The sequence below is a fragment of the Cupressus sempervirens genome, chromosome 6, assembly GCF_028749045.1.
Source record: "Cupressus sempervirens isolate cs-2001-9-10 chromosome 6, ASM2874904v1, whole genome shotgun sequence".
Taxonomy (NCBI): Eukaryota; Viridiplantae; Streptophyta; class Pinopsida; order Cupressales; family Cupressaceae; genus Cupressus; species Cupressus sempervirens.
Genome location: NC_143123.1, coordinates 545,726,410 through 545,747,533, shown reverse-complemented (window position 1 = coordinate 545,747,533; position 21,124 = coordinate 545,726,410). Strand labels below are relative to the sequence as shown.

At 38.8% G+C, this 21,124-nt stretch overlaps 1 protein-coding gene across 3 annotated transcripts in view; it reads left to right on the top strand.

Moving 5' to 3' along the window:
- The window catches only part of LOC149553405 (spatacsin carboxy-terminus protein), a 185,624-nt gene that overhangs the window by 61,259 nt on the left and 103,241 nt on the right, over positions 1–21,124 (top strand). For all 3 annotated transcript variants that reach the window (XM_089788869.1, XM_089788870.1, XM_089788871.1), the window contains one exon: positions 7,845–7,920. In XM_089788869.1, the coding sequence (XP_089644995.1) occupies positions 7,845–7,920 (76 nt within the window). The remainder of the gene's footprint in view (positions 1–7,844; positions 7,921–21,124) is intronic.

Below are 21,124 nucleotides of genomic sequence, written 5' to 3'. Positions count from 1 at the left end.
CTATCCGTTTGAGTCATTGCCATGATGTTATTATCAGACCCTATGTTGTGCACTGTGACCCCATCTAACTCTGCTTGCGATTCCATTACCACTGATTGATCATTTGGTGAGATTTGTACAAGAGCCATATCATTTGGCTGAAACCCTACAAGCTCTTCTTTGACCCCACTACCTAGTACTTCAATAGGAACCATGCCGATGTCACTGATATCTTAACAAGAGTTTTTGGTGGTTTTGCATTTTGAATGATTTTTGGGTTAGAAGCACACATATAGTGTAGAGATGTTATGTGAGATCCCGTGTGAGAAGAAAGATCAAAATCTTTTCAAGTGCCAAAAACAAACCTCCAAAAGTGGAACAAATGCAATCTAAGAAAAGCTAACTAGCATAAATTAAACATTTCATCGAAAACCCAGTTTTACCTTAACACCCATTGCCGTCCCATCCTCCCACTATTGTCCACATTCTTTGAGTGTGGAATCTTGAGCTTCGACCCCACACCCATGTTGGGTGGATTAGATGGTGGAATGACGCCACTCTCCGTACTGCGAGGTTTCTTCGCATTTATAGTAGACAAGTTGGCCAAGCTCCGTAGAAGATCTTATGAAGCCACTACCAAAGATTTGTGTATGGCTTCAGAAGCTCTTGCCATGAATCTGTTTAATACAGATCTCTAGATTAGGCTTGCCAATCTTCGGCACCAGAAGCAAGTTGCAGACAACTATGCTGCTAGAGGAGCTAAACAAGGCCCGTCTCCATTGGTTGGAGGTTGGCGATTAGGCTTCCAAGGAATTTTTTAATGCTGTGTGGGCTTGCCATTCTGCAGTTGGCATCAAGCGCATCCGCAAAGGCCATTAGGTCTTTACTGATCTGCCAAATATTCTTCAGGCTTTTGTTCGCCAATATGAGCAGGTTTTCATGACTTAACAACCTTCTGCTGCACGTCACCAAGCTCTGCAAGAGTGCCTTGCAGTTACTTCCAATTGGCTTGCTCCTGAGCAATATACCTTTTGTGAGCAAAAAGTAACGCTTGGAGACTTGAAGGAAGCTGTCATTTCCATGACTGTTGACAAGGCCCTTGGTTGTGATGGCTTTCCTTGTGAATTCTACAAAATCCTATGGTATGATATTGGTCCTGATTTGCTTTAGGTTTACCGTGAAGCTTACAATTCTAATTCCCTAGGCAACATTATCAATAAGGGCAATATTAAATTCATACCTAAAGCTGGTGATCTCGAGGAAATTTGCAATTGGAGACCCATCACCTTGTTGAATGTCTCCTACAAGATCATTGCCACTCAAAAATAGGGGATTGCCCTTTGTGCCAAGTGGGTCATTCGGGCTCTCACTGGAGATGAGGCCTGGAAATTTTTGTTAAGACACTACATTTCTTCAGGCTTCCCGGTTAACTTGCCTGCCTGGAAGGGGATTGGTTTTCAGACCCTTCTTGTGACTCCTGAACCTGTTCAAATTCAAGGTACTTTTGTTGTGAAGAGTATTTGGAAGCTTGGGAAGCCCTCAAACCATGGCTTCACTGGGCTAGTAATGGGTTCAGAGATGGGCTCTCAATGAACTAGCAAAACCTTTGGTGGTCTCCTTTGTTTGCCACTCAAGGTGATCCTTTAGCTAAGATTCAGGGAGCCATAACTTTGCGTTTATTCTGTAGGGGTAGTAAAACTCCCAAGGACTTATTTTCCAGAGTTACTATAAGCCTTCGCTCTTGGGAGGATCTGCAGATTCAGTTCAAGCTCATCCGTGCAGATTGGCAGACAGTTGATCTTCTAGTTTTTGCGGTGCCTCCCAATCTATTACACAGGCTTGGTATTTACTCATCTCGCCCTTGGTGGAAGGATTGCAAGTGGTATCCTGCCACTCCTATGGCTAACTACATGCCCAAGCTGGGGTATCGGTAGTTGGTGCCCCATTGTCCGATGGTCAATACCCTCAATCAGCATTAGCATTTGTGTTCTTCTCATAAGACTTGGAGTCTTAGATTTACTATTGTTTGGAATGCCATTACAGAGTCAAAGATTGCTCACTTTGCCTGGTATCTCCTCTTCTAGGGCTTGCCTTTGGGCCCTCAACTCCGACATTTGGGAGTTCCAGATCCTAGATGCCCCTTTTGTGGTTAGCGCAAAAGCTTCTTGCACATTTTTTGGTTTTGTAGGCGAGCCTAGAGATATTGGCTTTGGATTCATGACTTTTTCAAGCCTTTCCATCCAAAGGAGTTCCCCTGGTATATGGTGGTGCTGGGAGATCCGCCTAGATTTGGCATGCTTTCAAAATGGAAATTTTGTTTACTATTTGGAAGGACCGAAATGCTTTTTTATTCTTTCACAACTTTCTTGAAATTCATGTTGCTATGTACTCTTACCTTCCAAATAAAGATGGTAAGCCAGACCAATACTATGTTGTTCCAAATCGAGATCTATGTAGAGATCCATACCTAGTAGCAGCATCAGCAGCACTTTCCGCCCATAGAATTGTAGGGCCAAATTACCCTTTGTAATAATGTCATGATGCAGATTCAAGTACAGACTGACAAAGTCGCACTGGAGGTGGCTCACCTACAGGAGCTACTTGTTCATTGGGGAAATGCGCCATGTACGGTTGCCTGTGTGTCTTCGGATGCAATTCCTGTGACCACACTCCTCGTAGTCGCCGGTGAGGCCGGAGCAGATCTAGACGCCACGCGCACACTCCTCGGTCGCAACCACATCGCTGCTCTCCCAATGGTGGTTTTGATGGTCATCGCCGCTTAGCCTCGCCTCCATAGACGTTGGGCTCAGGCTGGTCCTTGGTGGCTTTCGCTGTTGCCCCTGTTGTGGGTTGGTCGTCTGTGCAACGTGATCCCAAGTGGACATTCCCTTAGCTAGACTTAGCTATCTCCCCATCCAGGCTTGAGGGAGATAAAGATGATGATGTTGATGTTGCTGTTGCTGACGGTTGGGCTCCCCCTGAGCCGACCACTAACCCCAAGGACTTCTGGAGTTTTGATGATAAAGACCCTCCTTCGGTTGGCACTGCTCTTGCTGGTTGAGGCTTTATGCTTTTCTTTAAACAATTTTTTTTGATGAATAGTTGTTAATCCGGCCTTGTGCCGTTTGAACTCACAGGGTGATCTTGTATTCCCTGACCCCTTTTTTTGTGAATATGTATCTTTAAATTATAAATTAATGGAAAAGGTCTATTCATCAAAACATTTCATTGAAATGTGGAAATCAGAAATCCTTCGAATTCAATAAACAATTTACCACTTATAATAAGTAAGATTATCTTTTGTCATAATTTGTGATGTGGGGAGAAGTGGAGCCCAGAGCCAATGCCGACCTCGAGTGGATGATCTGGTCTGGTTGTTTGTATGCTGCGTGGGGTCTACGTCGTTGGGGACTGTTTCTTTCATTGCCTTGTCACTTGCCAATGTCTCTCTGCTACATTATGAAAAGGAATCCGGATGAAAATGTGCAACAAAGAAGAAGAAGATGATGAATGCCACAATATAGATCTCCTCCCTTGTTGGCCAACAAAACACTAGATCTTGAAGAAGAAATGTTTACAAAGGATCCTTGAAGTTTTGCTAGCTTGAGGGCTGTTAAGAGCCCTTGAGAGCTTGTATACATGTGTGTGGATGTGAAAATGCTTGAGAATGCCTTGAGACTGTGAGCACTTGAGAGCTTGTATTCGTGCATGTAGATGTGAAAATGAGGTGCCTAGGCTTCCTTTTATACTAATTTTCGAGCATGAAAACAAAGCAAGTTGATGAGGTCACGCGATATCCAATTTAAGTCCTTGAGATAAAATTGGTCCCGCAAAAAAAAAACGCAGGATACAGGTTGACCAGTTGACTTGGTCAACCTATACTAGTATAGGTTGAATGGGTCGACCAATACTAACCTCGAAGTCTTGGAAATTGCATAGATGAATTTGGAAGAAATGGAATTGAGCGGGAGAAAGAGTTGATTAAGCACAAATGCATCCATGGTCCATAAAGTCACGAAAGGATGGGAGCTAAAAGGTCTTAAATGATGGGTACTTCCATTTCAAAATGATATAGCACCATGTGTTGGGATGTAATCATCGTCATCATAATTTGTAGTGAGTCTAGTAAGATCCTTAATGGTTGCATCCAAGTAGGCACACTTTGGGGCTATATCACAAAGCTTTGCTGCCCTATCCTTGTTGTTTGGATTCTTATGTGACACAAGACATAAGTTGCAATGGATACAGACAAAGTCTTTAGCTTTTTTTGAACCCAACTGGTTATGCTTCACTGAGTGGACAAATGAGTATGTACTCCAATTCCATTCAGCGATAGAAAAAGATGCAACCTAGATAGTGTTCAAAAAATAAAAAATAAAAATGCAAAGTAAATTAAAGAATGTTGTGTACTAAATTGTAGAATACAAGTGGTAAAAAAAAACTTACTTATGAGAGGAACTTGATTGCAAGAGGCTATAGATACTTAAATGACTGACCATGGAGGTACCACCATGTGATAGCTGCAAAGTAAATTAAAGAATGTTGCGTACTAAATTGTAGAATACAAGTGGTAAAAAAAACTTACTTGTGAGAGGGACTTGATTGCAAGAGGCTACAGATACTTAAATGACTGACCATGGAGGTACCACCATGTGATAGCTTCCATTTGTATTGGTCATTAATAGCTGTTGGACTATGATCTCTTACTGATGTAAACAGGCCAATTTCTGTCCTAACCTTTTTCTACACTTCTTCATCTGGGAAGATTCTTTTCAAAATCTTTCTTGTACTCATTAGCAACTTCATCTCTATGTACCCAATGAGAATAGTAGAAATAAACCCTTTGCAATCAACTGCCCTCAAAAACATTGCCCCTTTGAGGAACATTGCAACACATTAATCAATGGACGGTTTTTGGTATCTTTCCATCCATCAGATACAATAGAAACACCCGAATCTAATTGGTTAAAAGGAGGTCTCTATAGCTGTCCTTTTTCTGCAATATGGTGGTAAGCGCCTTTTCATACCCCAAATTTGTGTAACCAGCCGGTGTACTATTGATGGATGGCACCATTTCCTTCCAATATGGCGATCTCACCAAGTTGAAAGGAAGACCATTGACATAGAGGCAGTGTCAAATGGCTTTATAAGCAGTGTCTCTTGCCTTCATTTTAAATGTTGTGTCCAATGAACCACTTTTGCTAGTGGTAATGTGTACTGCATCTTCCACTTTCGGTATAGGCAAGAATGGATGTTTGGAGGTTGCAACTGATTCAGTGGGTAATTGCATTTTTTCTTTCTGGATGGACCAACATAAGAAGTTTGTCTTGATCTTTGCACTAATCTATCAGCCTCTTCTTATTCTTTTACAAATCCTGCTATTTGTGCAGCAGACAACCCCTTCTTATCTTTGTCTTTACACATTCCCATCACTTCACCAACAGGGCCCTTAGAGTGAAGTTCAATTCAAGAATATGAGCTATTTTTTCGTTTAGTATCGCATATATTACGCTTCCAAATATGTGACCCACCTCCTGCAACCTGTGAAATTCTTGTGGTATGTCTCCATAAAGAAAATCCTATAACAACTTTGAATTTATTGGTAACTTCCCCACCCACTAAACTTTCACTACCCATTCTTGCAATCTGGTTTCTTACTATTATAAGAAATTAAACAAATTTAGATTATTAATAAACTAAGAAATTCAAGCATATAAGTGTAAACAAAGAATACAAAAGTATTAAAATAAAGAGCCAAACTTGTTTATTTATTTCTTTAAAAAAGGGATTTTGTTTTGAAGAATTTCATCCCAAACTTGAAAAAATTCATCAAAATCTAAAAAACATTCATTAAAAGACTCAAGAGTAGGGTCAAAACCTTAACTTAGACGCCTAGATCTTCTTTGTGGAAACTATCTTCAATGATTTCAATGACCGAGCAAGGAGATGACAGTGGTCAACCTCTAACTGGCCTCAATCTGAATCACTTAAGTGACTGGATGCACCACTTTGGTAAAGAAAATAAAATACTGCCTAGCCTTTGGAGACATCAGAAATAATGGGGCTGGAGCTGGAGCTTTTGCTAGATCTATTCATTGGTACTGTAGAAGGTAGTGCAAAAATGGAAGTACAGAGACAGTATAGATAGAGTCAATATGCATATGGGTTTTTTGGTTCATAAACCACAGCACATAAAATATGTTGAAAAAGCATGTGACCACTGAGGAATTGTAAAGGGCACTGCAAATGCATTCTGGATTTGCCCGGGTATGTCTGGTTGACATTTCTAAGCCATCTGGGACAGATCTGCAGTACCGTGTGCAGCACCAAAGGGACCGTGCTCAAAATGAATTGTATTCATGCAATTTCCAGGCCAGTCGGTAGCTTAGTTTAATTTTTGCTTTAGAATATTTAGTGTTGTCTATCCTGATTAGTGACATTTAAGCTCTTTTCCTTGTAAACACAGCTCCTAAATTAGTGGCTTTCCAGCTCCTTTCAGCAGTTAGGTTAGTGCTATTTATGCTATTGTTTGTCTACTGTAATACTTTCAGTTCTCAGTGCATGTAACTAAGGGCTGATATTTGTAGTTATCTTTTACAGCATTACATGTTTTTATCTATGTTAACAGAAAACATCAGGCTGTCAAAGCACGCTCTTGTGTAACTGTAATATGTATAGAAGTTTAGTTTTAGTGCAGAATGTTTTTTGAAGAGCTTCCTTTCAATAGAAATTAGACCGTCTCTGAAGCTTAGCACCAAAGTGATACAATAGACTCCTAAATGGAGAACATCTGTTCAGCAGAGTCATACATGATACGTGTCAAGCAGACAGACTACCATATGTTATGGTCAAAATATGGATTCTCAGGTGAATATGGATTAGGTAGGGTATTTAGTATTTGCAATGTTCTTACATATTCAAGGTTTGTGCCAGCATATAGTGATTTAAATGTTCAACCTTCCAATTCAGTCTCTTTTTTGTGAGTAAGAAGCTGGAAATACTTACATGGCGGCCTTGTATGATTTTCTCAGTTTAGGAACAATAAACATGTTGAGGAAACACCAAATCCACAAGAAACTTATATAGGTTATTGTGGTGTTTCAAAGGTCTGGGTAACAAGTCGCTCCTGTGTATAGGTTTGTGAGACAGGGTACACAAGCTTTGCAGGAAGTGTAGTGTGAAAATGTTTGTCATTTCTTGATAGTAATCCTGTGTCAATTATATTGATTGGGCTAGTTTATTTGTTTCCAGACTTCGAGGTTAGCCACTTCCCAGTTTATAGCTCTGCATTAATGCCTTAGATGTTGCCATTGACCTGATTGATCTGCACTCAACTTGAGCATTTACCGTTTAATTTTGCAAGAGCTACATTATAGAAAATATGCATACAAAGTGGCCCATTTCCGTAGATTTTATTTCAAAGTCTAATATGCTTTGAGATTTAAGTTGACGTGCTCCTTTGGGAAGTAATAAATGTGAAAATTGTCTTCAAAATTGATATATATGAACATGTTTCTATGTAATTAGGTATTTACAATTGGTAACTGTCATGTTCTAGATACCATCTTTTTCTTCTGTAGCTATAATCATTTTTACCTCACATTATTGGTTGCTGGTAATTGCATGGTTTCTTATTCAGACAATAAATTGAAATAAATTGTAAAATTAGTTGAAGATCTAGTAGAGTTTTGTTATGCTGTACCTTTTTGTCATATCCTGGACTTCGTGTTCAAATTTGTGTCTTGTTCAATCACTTATTAAACAATATTGTGCTATTCTAGGTTAAACTTTTCTCTTTTTGTGTTCTGATACTGGTTCCATATTTTATTACAGTTTTCGTAACTTGTTATGCAACTGTTTCTCAGGATGGAGCCTTAAGACGACAAGGTTACGTCGACTTCAACTGGCATTGGATTATTTGCAATGTGATGACATAGAACAGTAAGTGTCTAGTTTTCCCATTTTTGATAATTTCAGCTCTATAAAGTACTTCTATGAAGTCAACTGATTGGGAATGCCAAATCTATTTGGAAGCATAATTTGTTGCAATACCTCATGATTTCTTAATCAACTAACTTTGCCCAAACTCTTGATTTTGACATTCTTTACACGACTGAGATGGAAGTCTGAAATCTTGTATGGACTTATCTGACTCAATTTTTTTTCAAGTTGTTACAGATCCATTGTTCACTCTTTAGTAAATCTTTGAAGAATTTGTTATAAACATGACTGTAAAAGACATGGATTTACCATGAAACTGCAGCATTCAGGGTCATAGTAGGAGACAACCGACAACTAAAGAAAGAAAGAACAGGATGCAAGATAAGATAATTTATTTATGTCCGATAAGAGTCCACCAAAAGGGTCTAAGGGACCGAAAGTTACAATTAAGAGACAACCATCAACAAGAACACCAAACAGTGACCAGGGAAAGGATGAGCAACCTAGAGACAAACGAAAGAACAATGAGAGACACCACGAGGGGGCTGGAAGCAGAGGAGGACAAGGACAATCAACTAAGAGCTCCTATCTCATTCAGTGACAACCAACTGGGGTTAGAGGGGGTCCAGGACCGTCTCCGAGAACCACTGGAGTGGAGTACACTCTGTATTTTATCAAGCAATCAATAGAGAATTATTGATTGCTTGATATATTACAGAGTGTACAATGGCCTGCTTGTATAGGCAAGGTGAGAGAGAATGGGAGTCACTGAATGAGACATTTGTCTGAATCAAATGCATGAACAGGAAGGGTAGGTATTGATAACTACTCTAGTGCAAATAATAATACAACCTAGGAAATATGAAGTTACAACTAATATGACTTTTACCTAAGATAAGTATGTAAATAGAAAAACTATTTATTCTTACACCTCACCTTAAGTGCAACTTAGGGAATGTTTATGCAAAATGATATGATAATGGGTCTAGACAACTAGGATATGCTGGGCACTGTAGATGAAATCTACCTTAGCTCAAGTTGAAGTGGTACTCGTCTGCGTCCTTTCTTTCAGATGTTCTTGTTTTGCATGCATTAACCTTTACATTTCAGGGGTAAGTGCCATGAGGATTGCTACATGTCTTGGAGCCAATAGCTTGTTTTACCCTTTGTGCTGTGCTATATTGGCATGTGGCATTTTGTTTGGGGTTGGTTGTGGGTCCCGTCTTCATTTGCCCCAAGTCTTTCCTTGACCGCCACTTGTCTCTTCAGTGCTTTCTTGAAGTTTCTTTTGTGTAATATTGGGCAGATTGGGTTGTGGTTTATGCTAGGTGGCTCTTGCACATTCATGAATTTATGAATCTCCTTATAGTGGACCACTACTTTGGTGCACACACCTTTTCTCTTAATTTTCAGATCTAAGGTAGTCACCCTCATCCATATATTGGGTGCGGAAGTGGTTGTTACATGTGGAGTTGCCTTGTGGTGTTGATTAAATGATGAAAATAACAAATTGTTGACAATTGCCATCATGGATTTGCTGGAAAGGGGGGATGTGGGGAATCTTATCAGTTGGGAGTTCTTGTTTCTGAGGACAAGCTAGGAAAGCTCCCCTGTTTTAAGGGTTCAATTTCTAGCATTGGAATTCTTTAAAGATGACTTTTTCATTAAAAAGGAAATCAAAATTTGCATTAGCTTTGCTTGGAGACCTTTGTATGGTATATAATTCTTAATGGATATTGGTGTATCAACTATGCATGTAGGCCTCTACCATTTGCACTTTCTATTATATAATCCTTTACAATACAATGGATATTGTGTCTTGAAGTGTGTATGGCCATTTCCTGTTTAGTTTGTTAAGCTGCTACTTTGAATGATAACCTAAGTTAGTAGGTGATGCGATCGTGTCATGTGCTCTTTTTATTTCTTGCTATGTCACAATCATAAACATATTATGCTTCACAGTGGAAGGAAATTTGAAGTGTTGTAAAATCATTTCTTTTGGTGCATATCCTTGGCAGAAATTGCTTTCTTTTCACTCCTTGCTTTCCTTTCCCTCTATTCATGAAGAGTCCGCTTCTAAAATTTTAGAGCTCATTTTATAGTTAGCACCAAGTTCTACATTTGTGAAACGTTCAGACTGCCGCAAGTAAGGGCAAGTTTTATAGGCCAATAAGTACCCAATGCAATCTAAGAAACTGCAATGCAATTTCTCACAAGAAGAGAAAAGGAGAAATCTGCATGGATGAAGGTCCTCTCCAAAAGAGAGACGCAAATCATGCATTGATGAATGAAGTTATGAATGGAGGTGTCTACAAGGCCCCCAAGAATGACCCCTCCATAATAAGTGTCTTCAATGTGATGTACCCAATTTTTAAGGTGTCAATTAATGAAATTGATTTTATCAAGTTGCCAAAAGAAGATATTCAAATGATGACTTAATATCAATGTAACACAAGTTCTCGGGGGGGCGGGGACGAAGGAACTACTAGACAAGTTTCTAGGATGGGGGAAAAACTCTTCAAGTCGTGGACATCTAGGGGGTGACGACGGGCGGTGTTGTATATATATTATATACTGTACACATAGTACTTGAAATGCTGGTTACGAAAAGATGCATAATAGTATAAGAAGTAAAATAGCAAAATTGCGAATCCCAGATATGATATTTGAAATATTAAATACAAATTGCAGTATACTTGAACCTTGAAGTCATATGCATTGGATGTCAAATTACTAATAACTTTTAGAAATTAGAATACTGAATAAAATTGTCGAAACAGCAAATGGAAGATTTATATCAAAAATATGATAGTAGCACCACATGAATTGCAAACATAGAAACACCGACAAAGAAACCCAATTACGATTTTTATGTAGGTTAGTCAAGTTAACTAACAATAATTTATGCAATAACAACTATAAACCAGTGTTACAAGCCGAGATTGGGCTTGGACTTGGACTTGGCGTCCGGACTCAGCAGGACTCAATAAATTAAAAAACCCAAGAAATTCAAAGATTTTTTTCATGCATTATTCAATCAATTAAGGTCAAATACACAATAATTGAGATAAATGGAAGCTACTTGGCTTACATACACAACTTTGCATAGATCACATATGTATAAATGCAAATTTTTGAACGAAATTAGTTAAACTAAATAACATAATAGAAATATATTGTCATTGTCAAATGTCTACAATATTCATGGAATATGCAATCCATGGAATCAAAAGTTCAAAACATAAGTCAAAATAAAGGCTCATAGTAGCCTATGTCCTCCTACGAGTACGCCTAAGATTGATCATGGAAGACTCTAGAGCCATCCTCTCTCCCTGTGTTTGAGGTTGAACCTCAGTGACATGCGCATGATCATCCTTATCTTCGTACTCATCCTCATCTTCAGGGTTAGATCCATTAATCTCAGCCTTAGGGCTTTGCACTTTGCGTCCTAGTGCTCTATCTTCCTCCACTGCCATTGCTACTACCTCTGCCTTTCGATCCACCTGATCAACCCACTCTAGGTCTTCATTACTGAAGACAAGATCATTAATCTTTGTGTTTCACCCTACTTATGGATCAATCTTCTGTAATACAATAGGCGATGTGTCGATGCTCAAGATCTGTTTGTGACAAAGGCGAAGGTTGTAGTGAACAAGCACAAGATCATTCAACTTTTTGACTGCCAATTGTGTTTGTATTCTCAAGTGTATATGATCGAACAAACTCTAGTTGTGTTTGCATCTTGGAGCCCTAGATTGTTGCCTCAAGATACAAATTACATTCCTCTATAGATTTGGCACCTTAGTACACATCTCCCATTATACATTTGAAACAAGCAAATTTTAAATCAATTCTATAACTTTGACTTTATCAATCTAAAGTTCTAATATAAATAGAAATTAGAATTTGGAATCATAGATTTTTACCAGGCATTACTTCTGTTTGGTTTTTTTTGCATAACTCATGCAAATAGGTCTTTTCTGATAAATTTCTATCTCACAAACTATAATTGTTTCAACTGTTTCATCACATGACATTCTCTTTATAACACAGAGGCCACTCCACACCTCATCATTAGCCTTGAACTTGGGCTGAATTGGTATGCCAAATTAAGGAAGTGGGCAATTGCATTTATAGGCTTGTGAAGTAGATTGTGTCATCGCCTATCAATGACATCTCATATGGGACCATATGTATCCTGATTTCTTGCATAGAAAGGTCAAATGACCTCTTTCATCCTATTCACGCCCTCATAAATGTATCCCATTGAGGGCTTCTCTCCATCAACAATCCATAGGGGAACAATAAGAGGCTCCATGAACTGCAATCATCGTGAAAGGTGAAACATTAATCTTTAAGTTTTAAGTTTTGCTTTTAAAAATGAGCAATGAACATAAACAAGTGCTAACAAGAATGATGAAATGACATGGAATTGAGGACAAAAAGGGTAATTACCTCCACAGTCTTTTTACCCAGTTGCCAAAAGCCACTCTCATCAAAAATTCGATCAGCTGTCTCAACTCCTGGATTGCTCTTTACATATGATGATCTTGGGTACTCCTCACATACAAACATGCCTTTCAAACCAGCCTTTGACTTGAGCGAGGATTGCAATGTGAGAAAATTTGTTGCAAATCTAGTGGCCCCTGAAGGAGACAACTCTTTTTGCTTTGTGTGTTGCCTCATAAGGTTGAAGAAAAAGACATTGACTTTACAAATATTTTTATCCTTGCTCTACACATGTTTTTATCCAAGGAAGATTACCAAGATCCTCCAACATGAGGTCAATGCAATGAGCAACACAAGGGGATCAAAAAAAGTGGCGGTACCTCTCCATAAGAAGTTTACCTACAGTAAACTTAACTCCCTTCGTGGACTTAACTCCCGTGCAATATATATATATATATATATTAATGACTACAGTGATAACATATTAATAAAAGCGGTAATACAGTTATACACAACAATAATTCGATATAATATTTCATTATTAGTCAAGGTAATTCACAGATCATTGAATCAAAGATTAATAACATATTCATCTTGTAGTTAATAGATATATTGATAGTCACAATACATATATTATCTCAGTTAGAGTATGATATATATATATATATATATGTGATATAAGTTTGATCATATACTTATATATTATTATTCTTCAAGGAGTAATATCAATATGCAAATCTGTGGCAAAGTCATTATCTGAGACAATCTGAAATTAAAAGACTATCAAAGTTCTCTTTATCACCGATCCACATTCCTTAACAGGATGGGATACTTGGGCAAAGTTCTTTATAAATCACCAATAATAGTGGATATGTCCCCAAAATGACTTCACCCTCGTTTGTGGGAGCCTCCATCGCGATGATTACTCGAACCTTGTTGGGGTCGGTCTTTAATCCAATCTTACAAACAATATAGCCCAAGAACTTCCCTTGTGGAACCATAAACTTGCACTTTTTTGGGTTAAGTGCCAACCTTGCTCATCCACACCTCTCCATGCACTCCTAAAATGCTGCCAAGTGTGTGTCCTGCCCGTTGAAGATAAACGAGTCACCTAGGAAAGCTTTGAAGTTCCCCACCAACATTTTGTTAATGACATGGAGAATTATTCTTTGAAACATCACCGGTGCATTGCATAGACCGAAGGGCATTTGGTTATATGCATACACTCCGTCCTCCACCACGACAGGTGTTTTCAAAGTATCCTCCTCTATGATAGATATTTGGTTGTACCTAGAGAATCCATCCATGAGCAAGTACATCGTGTCTCGCAACCAGCTTGAGGATCGTATCTATAAATGGGATGGGGAAGGGATCCTTTATGGTGACAAAATTGAGGTGTTAGATGTCGACGCAAATTTTGATTTGGTTGGAATATTTCTTTAGTGATATCACTATTGGCAATAACCATTCACTTGTCTGCAGCTTAATGATGATTCTTGCCTCAACCATCTGCTGGATTTCCTCATTCACCCTTGCTATGTTGTTTTTGGTCATCCTGTACAGTCTTTTTCATGCAGGTATGACTCCAGGTACCAAGGGGATGCGGTGCACACACAACTTTAGTGGTACGAGCTTGAGGTATTTTTAAGTCCATGCGAATACATCCTTGTATTCCAGAAATATTTTAAATGTCGTGACTTTTAGCACAGGATTCCAATCATCCACTACTGGTATATTGCTTGGATTTTCCTCATCCTTGAGGTTGGTAATTTGTAGGGATGGTTTGTCATACTTGATCGTTTTTTCTACGTTAAATTTGTGGGCTGGACTATAATTTACATGGGCCTCCCCTTCCTTGTATTCCCTATACTCTGGTGGAAACACATCCTTCTTTGACACTTGCTCCATTTCCTCCACCCCTAACATGTAGCTGTGAAAGAGCTCGTAGTCTTCCATCTGCTAATGGAAGAGTCCATTCATTGAGCTTGTGTCGTCCTCTATACATTCCCCCTAACTCTAGAACACCTTCATCATTAGGTTCCATGCGATTCCTTCATCCAATTAGACTCTGATTTCGAAGAAGATGCAATCGCTTCACTTACCATTTGGGTGCGGAGGTCAGTGACAAACTTTTGCCCACCACTTTCCATCTAGAGTGTTTTTCTTCCAATTATGATTGTCCTTCGCCATCACTAACCATCCCTTACCCAGAATGACTTCATACCCTTTCTTTTTAAGCGAAATCACAACAAAGTCCACCATGAATGGTTGTGTTCCTATGATAACCTGTTGGGCCATCAATGTCCCAAGGGGCTTGGTTCTGTGTTGGTCCGCACCCAATAAGTTAAAGGTTGGGGGCCACGAGATGGGTTTTCGAAGTTTCTTCCATGTCTCTAAAATTGTGTTTGTCAAAATTGTTCTAAGGATACCCATCTCCACAACCATAGGGTGTTGGCCATTGCTCATGCCAACAACATAGGGTCCATTGTCGACCTGCCAGGAACATGCATTAGTTTAGTGTTGGTTTGTGTAGTGATGCTAGGTTGTAGGGAGCAAGTATTCAATAGTGTTGTCCTCAACTATGGTATGGTATGGAGGAGGTCTTGGATTTTGACTGGTACCTTCATTTGTAACATTTGTTTCCTTCTGTTCGTCCAGAAATGCCTTCTTATGTGTATCCTTTTGTATCTTCATTGCTTTCTCAATCTCCTCCCTAGCCTCCTGTACCCGCTGCTTCTCCGTACAGAGATTGGTGTCTGTAGCTTGTTTAGCTTGGTTCCGAGTGACAACAAACACCTTCCTTGATAGTCCTTTATAATCGTATTGTATCTTGCTCCTGTTTACATTATTTCCTCTTCCTCCATGGCAGTTAGTTCAGAACCCACTGAATGATGCATTATTGTGCGTCTTTTGTGCGGTGTTTGCTGCCCCAGAGGGAGACAATTGTTCTTGTGTAAAGAGCACTTGTTGACTCCTCATCTTCATGTTGTATGGGCATTCCTTAGTGGAATGGTCCATAACCTGGCAGATGTCGTGAAATGATTTTCTCGGGCATGAACCATTCATGTGCCCGTTCTTACACTGTGCACCCCGATTCTCCCTCATCACTTCGTCCTACGTTCCCCTTCATTACTTTAAATTCTTTCATCATTCGTTACATATCATTTTGAAGAGCCTGCACTTTCTTGTTTGACTCGTCGCCATTGCTGCTCTCTCCAGATGATTCATCACTCTCTAACGAGGACTTACTCCTCTTCTTCTTCAAAATTGTCTTTGCTTTTGAGGTTCATTACTCTATTGTAGGCATTCACGTACGACGTGAGCGATACAATCTTCATTTTCTTCTTGATAGCAGGCTTTAATCTCTTTGCAAACCATCTCTTTTTTAATTCATTGGTTGGTTGGGTCCCCATCTTCCCGAGCAACTCTTTAAGCCTTCAATTGTATGCTCATACTGTTTCCTTTTTTCCTAGTTACACACTATATATTTTGGCAACTATTTCATTATCATCATAAAGCAATCAAAACTTAGCTTGAAATTCCTTCCTGAGGTTATCGCATGTGTTTATTTTAGCTTTATCCATGCTGGAATACCAACCGGTGGCAACTCCTTGTAGGACCACTGGAAACTGTTGGTCCCATTCATCTTTGTCTATGATTCAATTCACCGTCAAAATGGTTTTGTAGGTCTGACAGTGCCTACAGGATCTTCCTTCCTGTTGCCATTAAATTTTGGTAGTTTTTGCTTTTGTGATAACATGTTTCTGTTTTTGCTACCTCTAGTGGGTTGTACTCCCGAGTTGGTTGGGTTGGGTCTTGACAGGTTATGTTGACCACCATGCGGTGTTCCTCCAACACTCTCATTGCCCTGGTGTCCTCAACTTCCCTTGCCTCACTGTGCGATGTAATGGGTAAACTCCCTAGTTGGCTCCTTGTCTCCTCTATCAAGTTGTCCTCACTTGCTTAGCACTGTCTATCGTACTCTTGGCGGTATTCTTCTCTACTATACAGTTCTCCTTGGGCTTCTTCACCTTCGATGATACCACCTATGTTTCCTTCTATCAACCTTTCAACAAGTGTCTTGAACTGTCTCCTTTGCTCTGCTCGTTGTTGTAGTGATAAAGCCCTTTGGATGGCCTCGCTCTCTGTTGGTTCCCAAAACCACATATTGGAATCCTATGAGTCTTGCCAACTCAATGCTGGGATTCCAACTGGTTATGGCCAACTTGGTAGGACTAATTAACTTGATCCAAGTCCTCTATGCTTCTGACTTTCCAAGGTGGGTATGCCTATTCCTAAGATAGCTCCTCTGGCCTTAGGCTTTTTATCGCAGACAATATGATCACAATGCAACCAAATAGTTGTCCAAATGTCAAGGAAATAAGAAGACCTTTAGTAGGTACAACTTGAACAGTATGTATGAATATGTTTAATTGCTTGAAGGTAGAAATGCTTGTAAATAAGAGTGTTTATAAATTATGATTGTGACTGAATTAATTCTTTGAAAGGATAGTATATGAAGAATGATTACCAATTTCCAAGCTATGATTCAAATGATTACAATATGAAGAATGCAAAAACCAGTGCCTTACCTATATGGGCAATAGATTCAAAATCATGAAAGTTACTTATGTACAACTTTATAGGACAGAATGCTTTAATACCATCAACAATCTAATTATCAAAATGTAAAGGATCAATTGTATATGCAATTCCAAGTTAGTCCAGATTGAGTTTTAACTTCTACGGAGGGAAGACCTCCTAGAAAAAGATAAGGAAACAAATATATATTTCTCTATATCTCTGTTAATCAAACTTGAAATGCTGCAATCAATCTATGTTACAATTGAATATTTAAAATTGAGCACAAATTATTTTAGTAACTATAAAGGACAAACTTGTCTATGTACTGCCTCCTTGCCTTAAATAAATAAAAAAATAATGAACTGTTACAGATCATATCAGAATAATTGTATCATTTGGAACTCCTATGCCTGAAGATTGCTCTGCTCTTTTCCTCTCATAAAATACTTTATATCTGAAAAATGTCTTCTTTTATGACAAAATGGTATAATCGAATCCTGCCGTGTCTCCCCATTTCTCTTTTGCATCTTATATTTATATGCAAATGGAGAGGTATACCTCAACCATTGCACCTTTTCATTACAAACAACCAACTGTCCTTAACACAATTTTTTAATATAATCTTGTTTTAATATGGATGACGGTTCAATAACTGCCATGTTTTACATCTTCAAATATTAACAAAATATGGATTATAGATGTCGCACAATCCTCATTGAGGACAAGTACTTGGACATTTTGTCTCTTATTCCATTATTGGGCATTAATTTCCTTTTAAATTTGAAAAGTTTCCATTTTCGCGTGCAGACCACTGTGTGAAGCAGGATATACAGTCTTTAATATTGTGAATGAAGGAGACGTTTGACTGTAAGGATGAACTGAGATGTGCTTTGAAATATCTTTGGTTTTGATACCGAAAGTGTTCTACAAACTATTTTATTATACCACAATTGCAAACTTGATAACTTTCCAGTGACTTATTTTTTGAAGGTCTGGTGATGGGGGAAAGTACTATTTTCCTTTGTGAATAAAAAGGTCTGCCAATATCATATATGATCATCCTGAAATCTCTGGATACTGAGTCCTATTTTCCTTTCAGTTCCTTTTGAAAATAGCACACAAATGGCTTTCAGGTGCAAGCATGTATTTCAGAACAGCGACAATTGTAAAACAACAAGAACAACCTCTTCACCCTCCATATGAATATCTAATGCAGGTTCATCTATAATTCTTTGCAAGATTTTGCTTATTATAACAACTATAATTGTCAACCCATGACATATGATCTCTAATGTTATCATCTGCAGAGCGGAAACAGAAAATAAATTAGATAGAATATTTCAAATTGTTTTAAATACTGATGATACCTCCAGTATTGGCCTATATGCATTGGTGTTTTGTGAAAAATTTATAATACACCTAAAATGAAAATCTAGTTCTAAGGGCAATAATAATAAGTTAAGAGATAAAGCTAACAATAGAAATGGGTGAAAGAATCTAATTCAAATGGAGGCCATAATTTTATAAATTAGGGCATCATCACTCTTGTCTATTTGTTCTTTTCTACTTCAGTGTTGATTAATAAGTTTAGCATGTATAGGTCTCATTTATTGAATTGAAACAACACATGACATAAACAAGAACACTTTTATTCATTTATTGATTTTATATAATATGTCACTCTATTGACATAATTATAACACTATGTTCTCCTTTATTCATGTTTCCCTCTCAGGGTTCACTTCATATTTCCCTTACGATAGGTTTCATCCCTCTCTTCTTCCTCCCTTCGGCGATAGTACTCTTGGAGAACTTGTTATTGTCAATTCTCCCAATTGATTTCCTTTGGTCAATTTTGAAGTGCTAGGAATGTCTATGCCAACAACCGGGGGAGATGACACATCAAACGATCTATCATTAGGTTTACTCCGAGGACACTCCACACGATACTTTCTGGTATTGCTTCTTGTGCGGCTTCCCTTCACACATGTGTATCAAATCTCAATGGATGCTTGAAGTATTGAGATGAAGTTGGTGGTCAACTCCTATTCGCCCTCTAATAATTATGGGTTCTTGTCTTCCTTATAGCTACTCTCCTCGTATTCTATTGGTTGCCCCATCACACTCTGTTCGCTATCCACACTTTGTTGCTTTCCACAATCGTAAAGGCAATGGCACCAAATGTTTACCGCCTACAATAAAAGTAGTTTAATGCATGCTATTGTATGAAAGTTATAACAAATGTAAATAAATGCAAGACAATATCAGGGAACCACCATGTATTCCATTAAAATCAACCCAAATTACCTTAGCAAGGTTATCAGCCAGAATGATAAATGATAATAGTGCTGATGCCCTCTTCCATCCAAGGGTGTGTACATATAATCTCCGACCGGGTGCAATGTGAACTATTGCAACCACAACTACCTACCCCTTGGCCACGCTAACTATCAATGACATGATTAACATTAACAACATTGAAGTTAACACATGATTTTACCGACAACAGTGGCTTTTTATGAGTGTTGGACTAGGAGATTAGATTATCAAAGGTAGATGTGATAAGATAAGATAATGATATTAATGTCCAACAAAAGACCAACAAAAGGTCTATGGGATTGAAGGATTACAACAATGAGGCTGACAGCAGCAGGAGCACACAAAGGTGTCCGAAAATAAATACAAACAACAATAGAAAGCAAACAAAGAGATAGAGAGGAGGCCAAGAGAGAGACTAGGAGTCCTTTCTAGGCGAAAAGAAATTAGTCACTGAATGATATGCTTGCCGATGAGTAGAGGCCCTGCTTTGTATCTGGCCACCCTTAGAGGAGTGTTGCTAGTGCAAATAGTCGGTACGGGATTTGACGCATCTGGAATGTTTGGTAGATCTAGTGGAGCTAGAAGGCCTTTTCACACCACACAAAGGAGATAATGGTGTGAAGAAGACAGTAATGAGCTGAGTAGACGAGTGCCGGTGTGGAAGCAGTCACTAGATCGTGCTATCACAGAGCATAGTGGCCTCTCGAAGATAAAGTGCAAGACAACTCTAATCATAGTAGCCAAAAAAATCATAGAGAAAGAAGCACTCTCGGAATAGACAAAAAAATCTCCCTCCAATCTCATAATATATAGGGCAATGCAAAATGAAGTGAGTCTTAGTCTCCACCTCACCTAAAGTACAAAGCATACAAATTCGCTCTCCACTGACAATATGATGGTCATTTTGAACCCGAAGAAGGTGAGAACCAACTCTAAACGATCCCAAAGAGATATGTAGGGCATGAGACCACCACCGGGAAAGATAGCTAGGACGAACAATAATCCCATCAAACATCTCCAAAAAGTGCTTTGTGTAAAAGGACATCCGTGGGCGTAACCCACTAGGAGGGTTAACCCAGGTAGTGGCAATGTACTATCTATAAATGTCAAGTTTGACATGCTCATTCAACTCTTGCCGAGAGGGGAGAAGATGAGTCGGGGCATCCAACGAGAACTGAAAGGGGGGAGGCAATCAATATCAATCCCGATTGAACTGAGCAGAGAAGAGGCTTGTGCATACCAACATCGTGTGCAAGAACTAGACTTTGCACTCGCTGTAGAAATAGACGAACAATAAGCCAAATAGGAGTACCGATCACAATCACCAACATGATCTGCAAAACCATGAAGGCGATGGAGGAACCACACCAAATAAAAAATGGCCGTAAGACAGAAAGGATGAGTGCTGAACTCAGTGTTGATGTGAGTTTTTGTACCACTAAATAACATATTAGCAATCAAACACTTGATATGGAATATCAAGTCCTCAATTCCTCTCTTGAAAAGTTAATGCTCATGGGACATGAGAATAACTCCAATGTTCCTTACACCTGCGGATACTCGCTCAGTTTATCAATGTGATTTATTGGTAATCACGTAGGCGGGCTTACGTTATTCATTCAAAGAGAACTTGGTGTTTGGTAGAATGATGGTGATGGTGATTCGATGTGAATGCCAGATAATGTTGATGGAGAAGGTGATGGTGGAGGATGTAGCGCCAGATAATGTTGATTGCACGAGGAGGCAATAATGCTTCTAATGACTTCTACCTTCCTAACTTTCTTAGAGTGAAATTCAACCACTCAACTACTCGCTATTCTACTCCTACTCCTATGAATGGAAAGATTAGCAA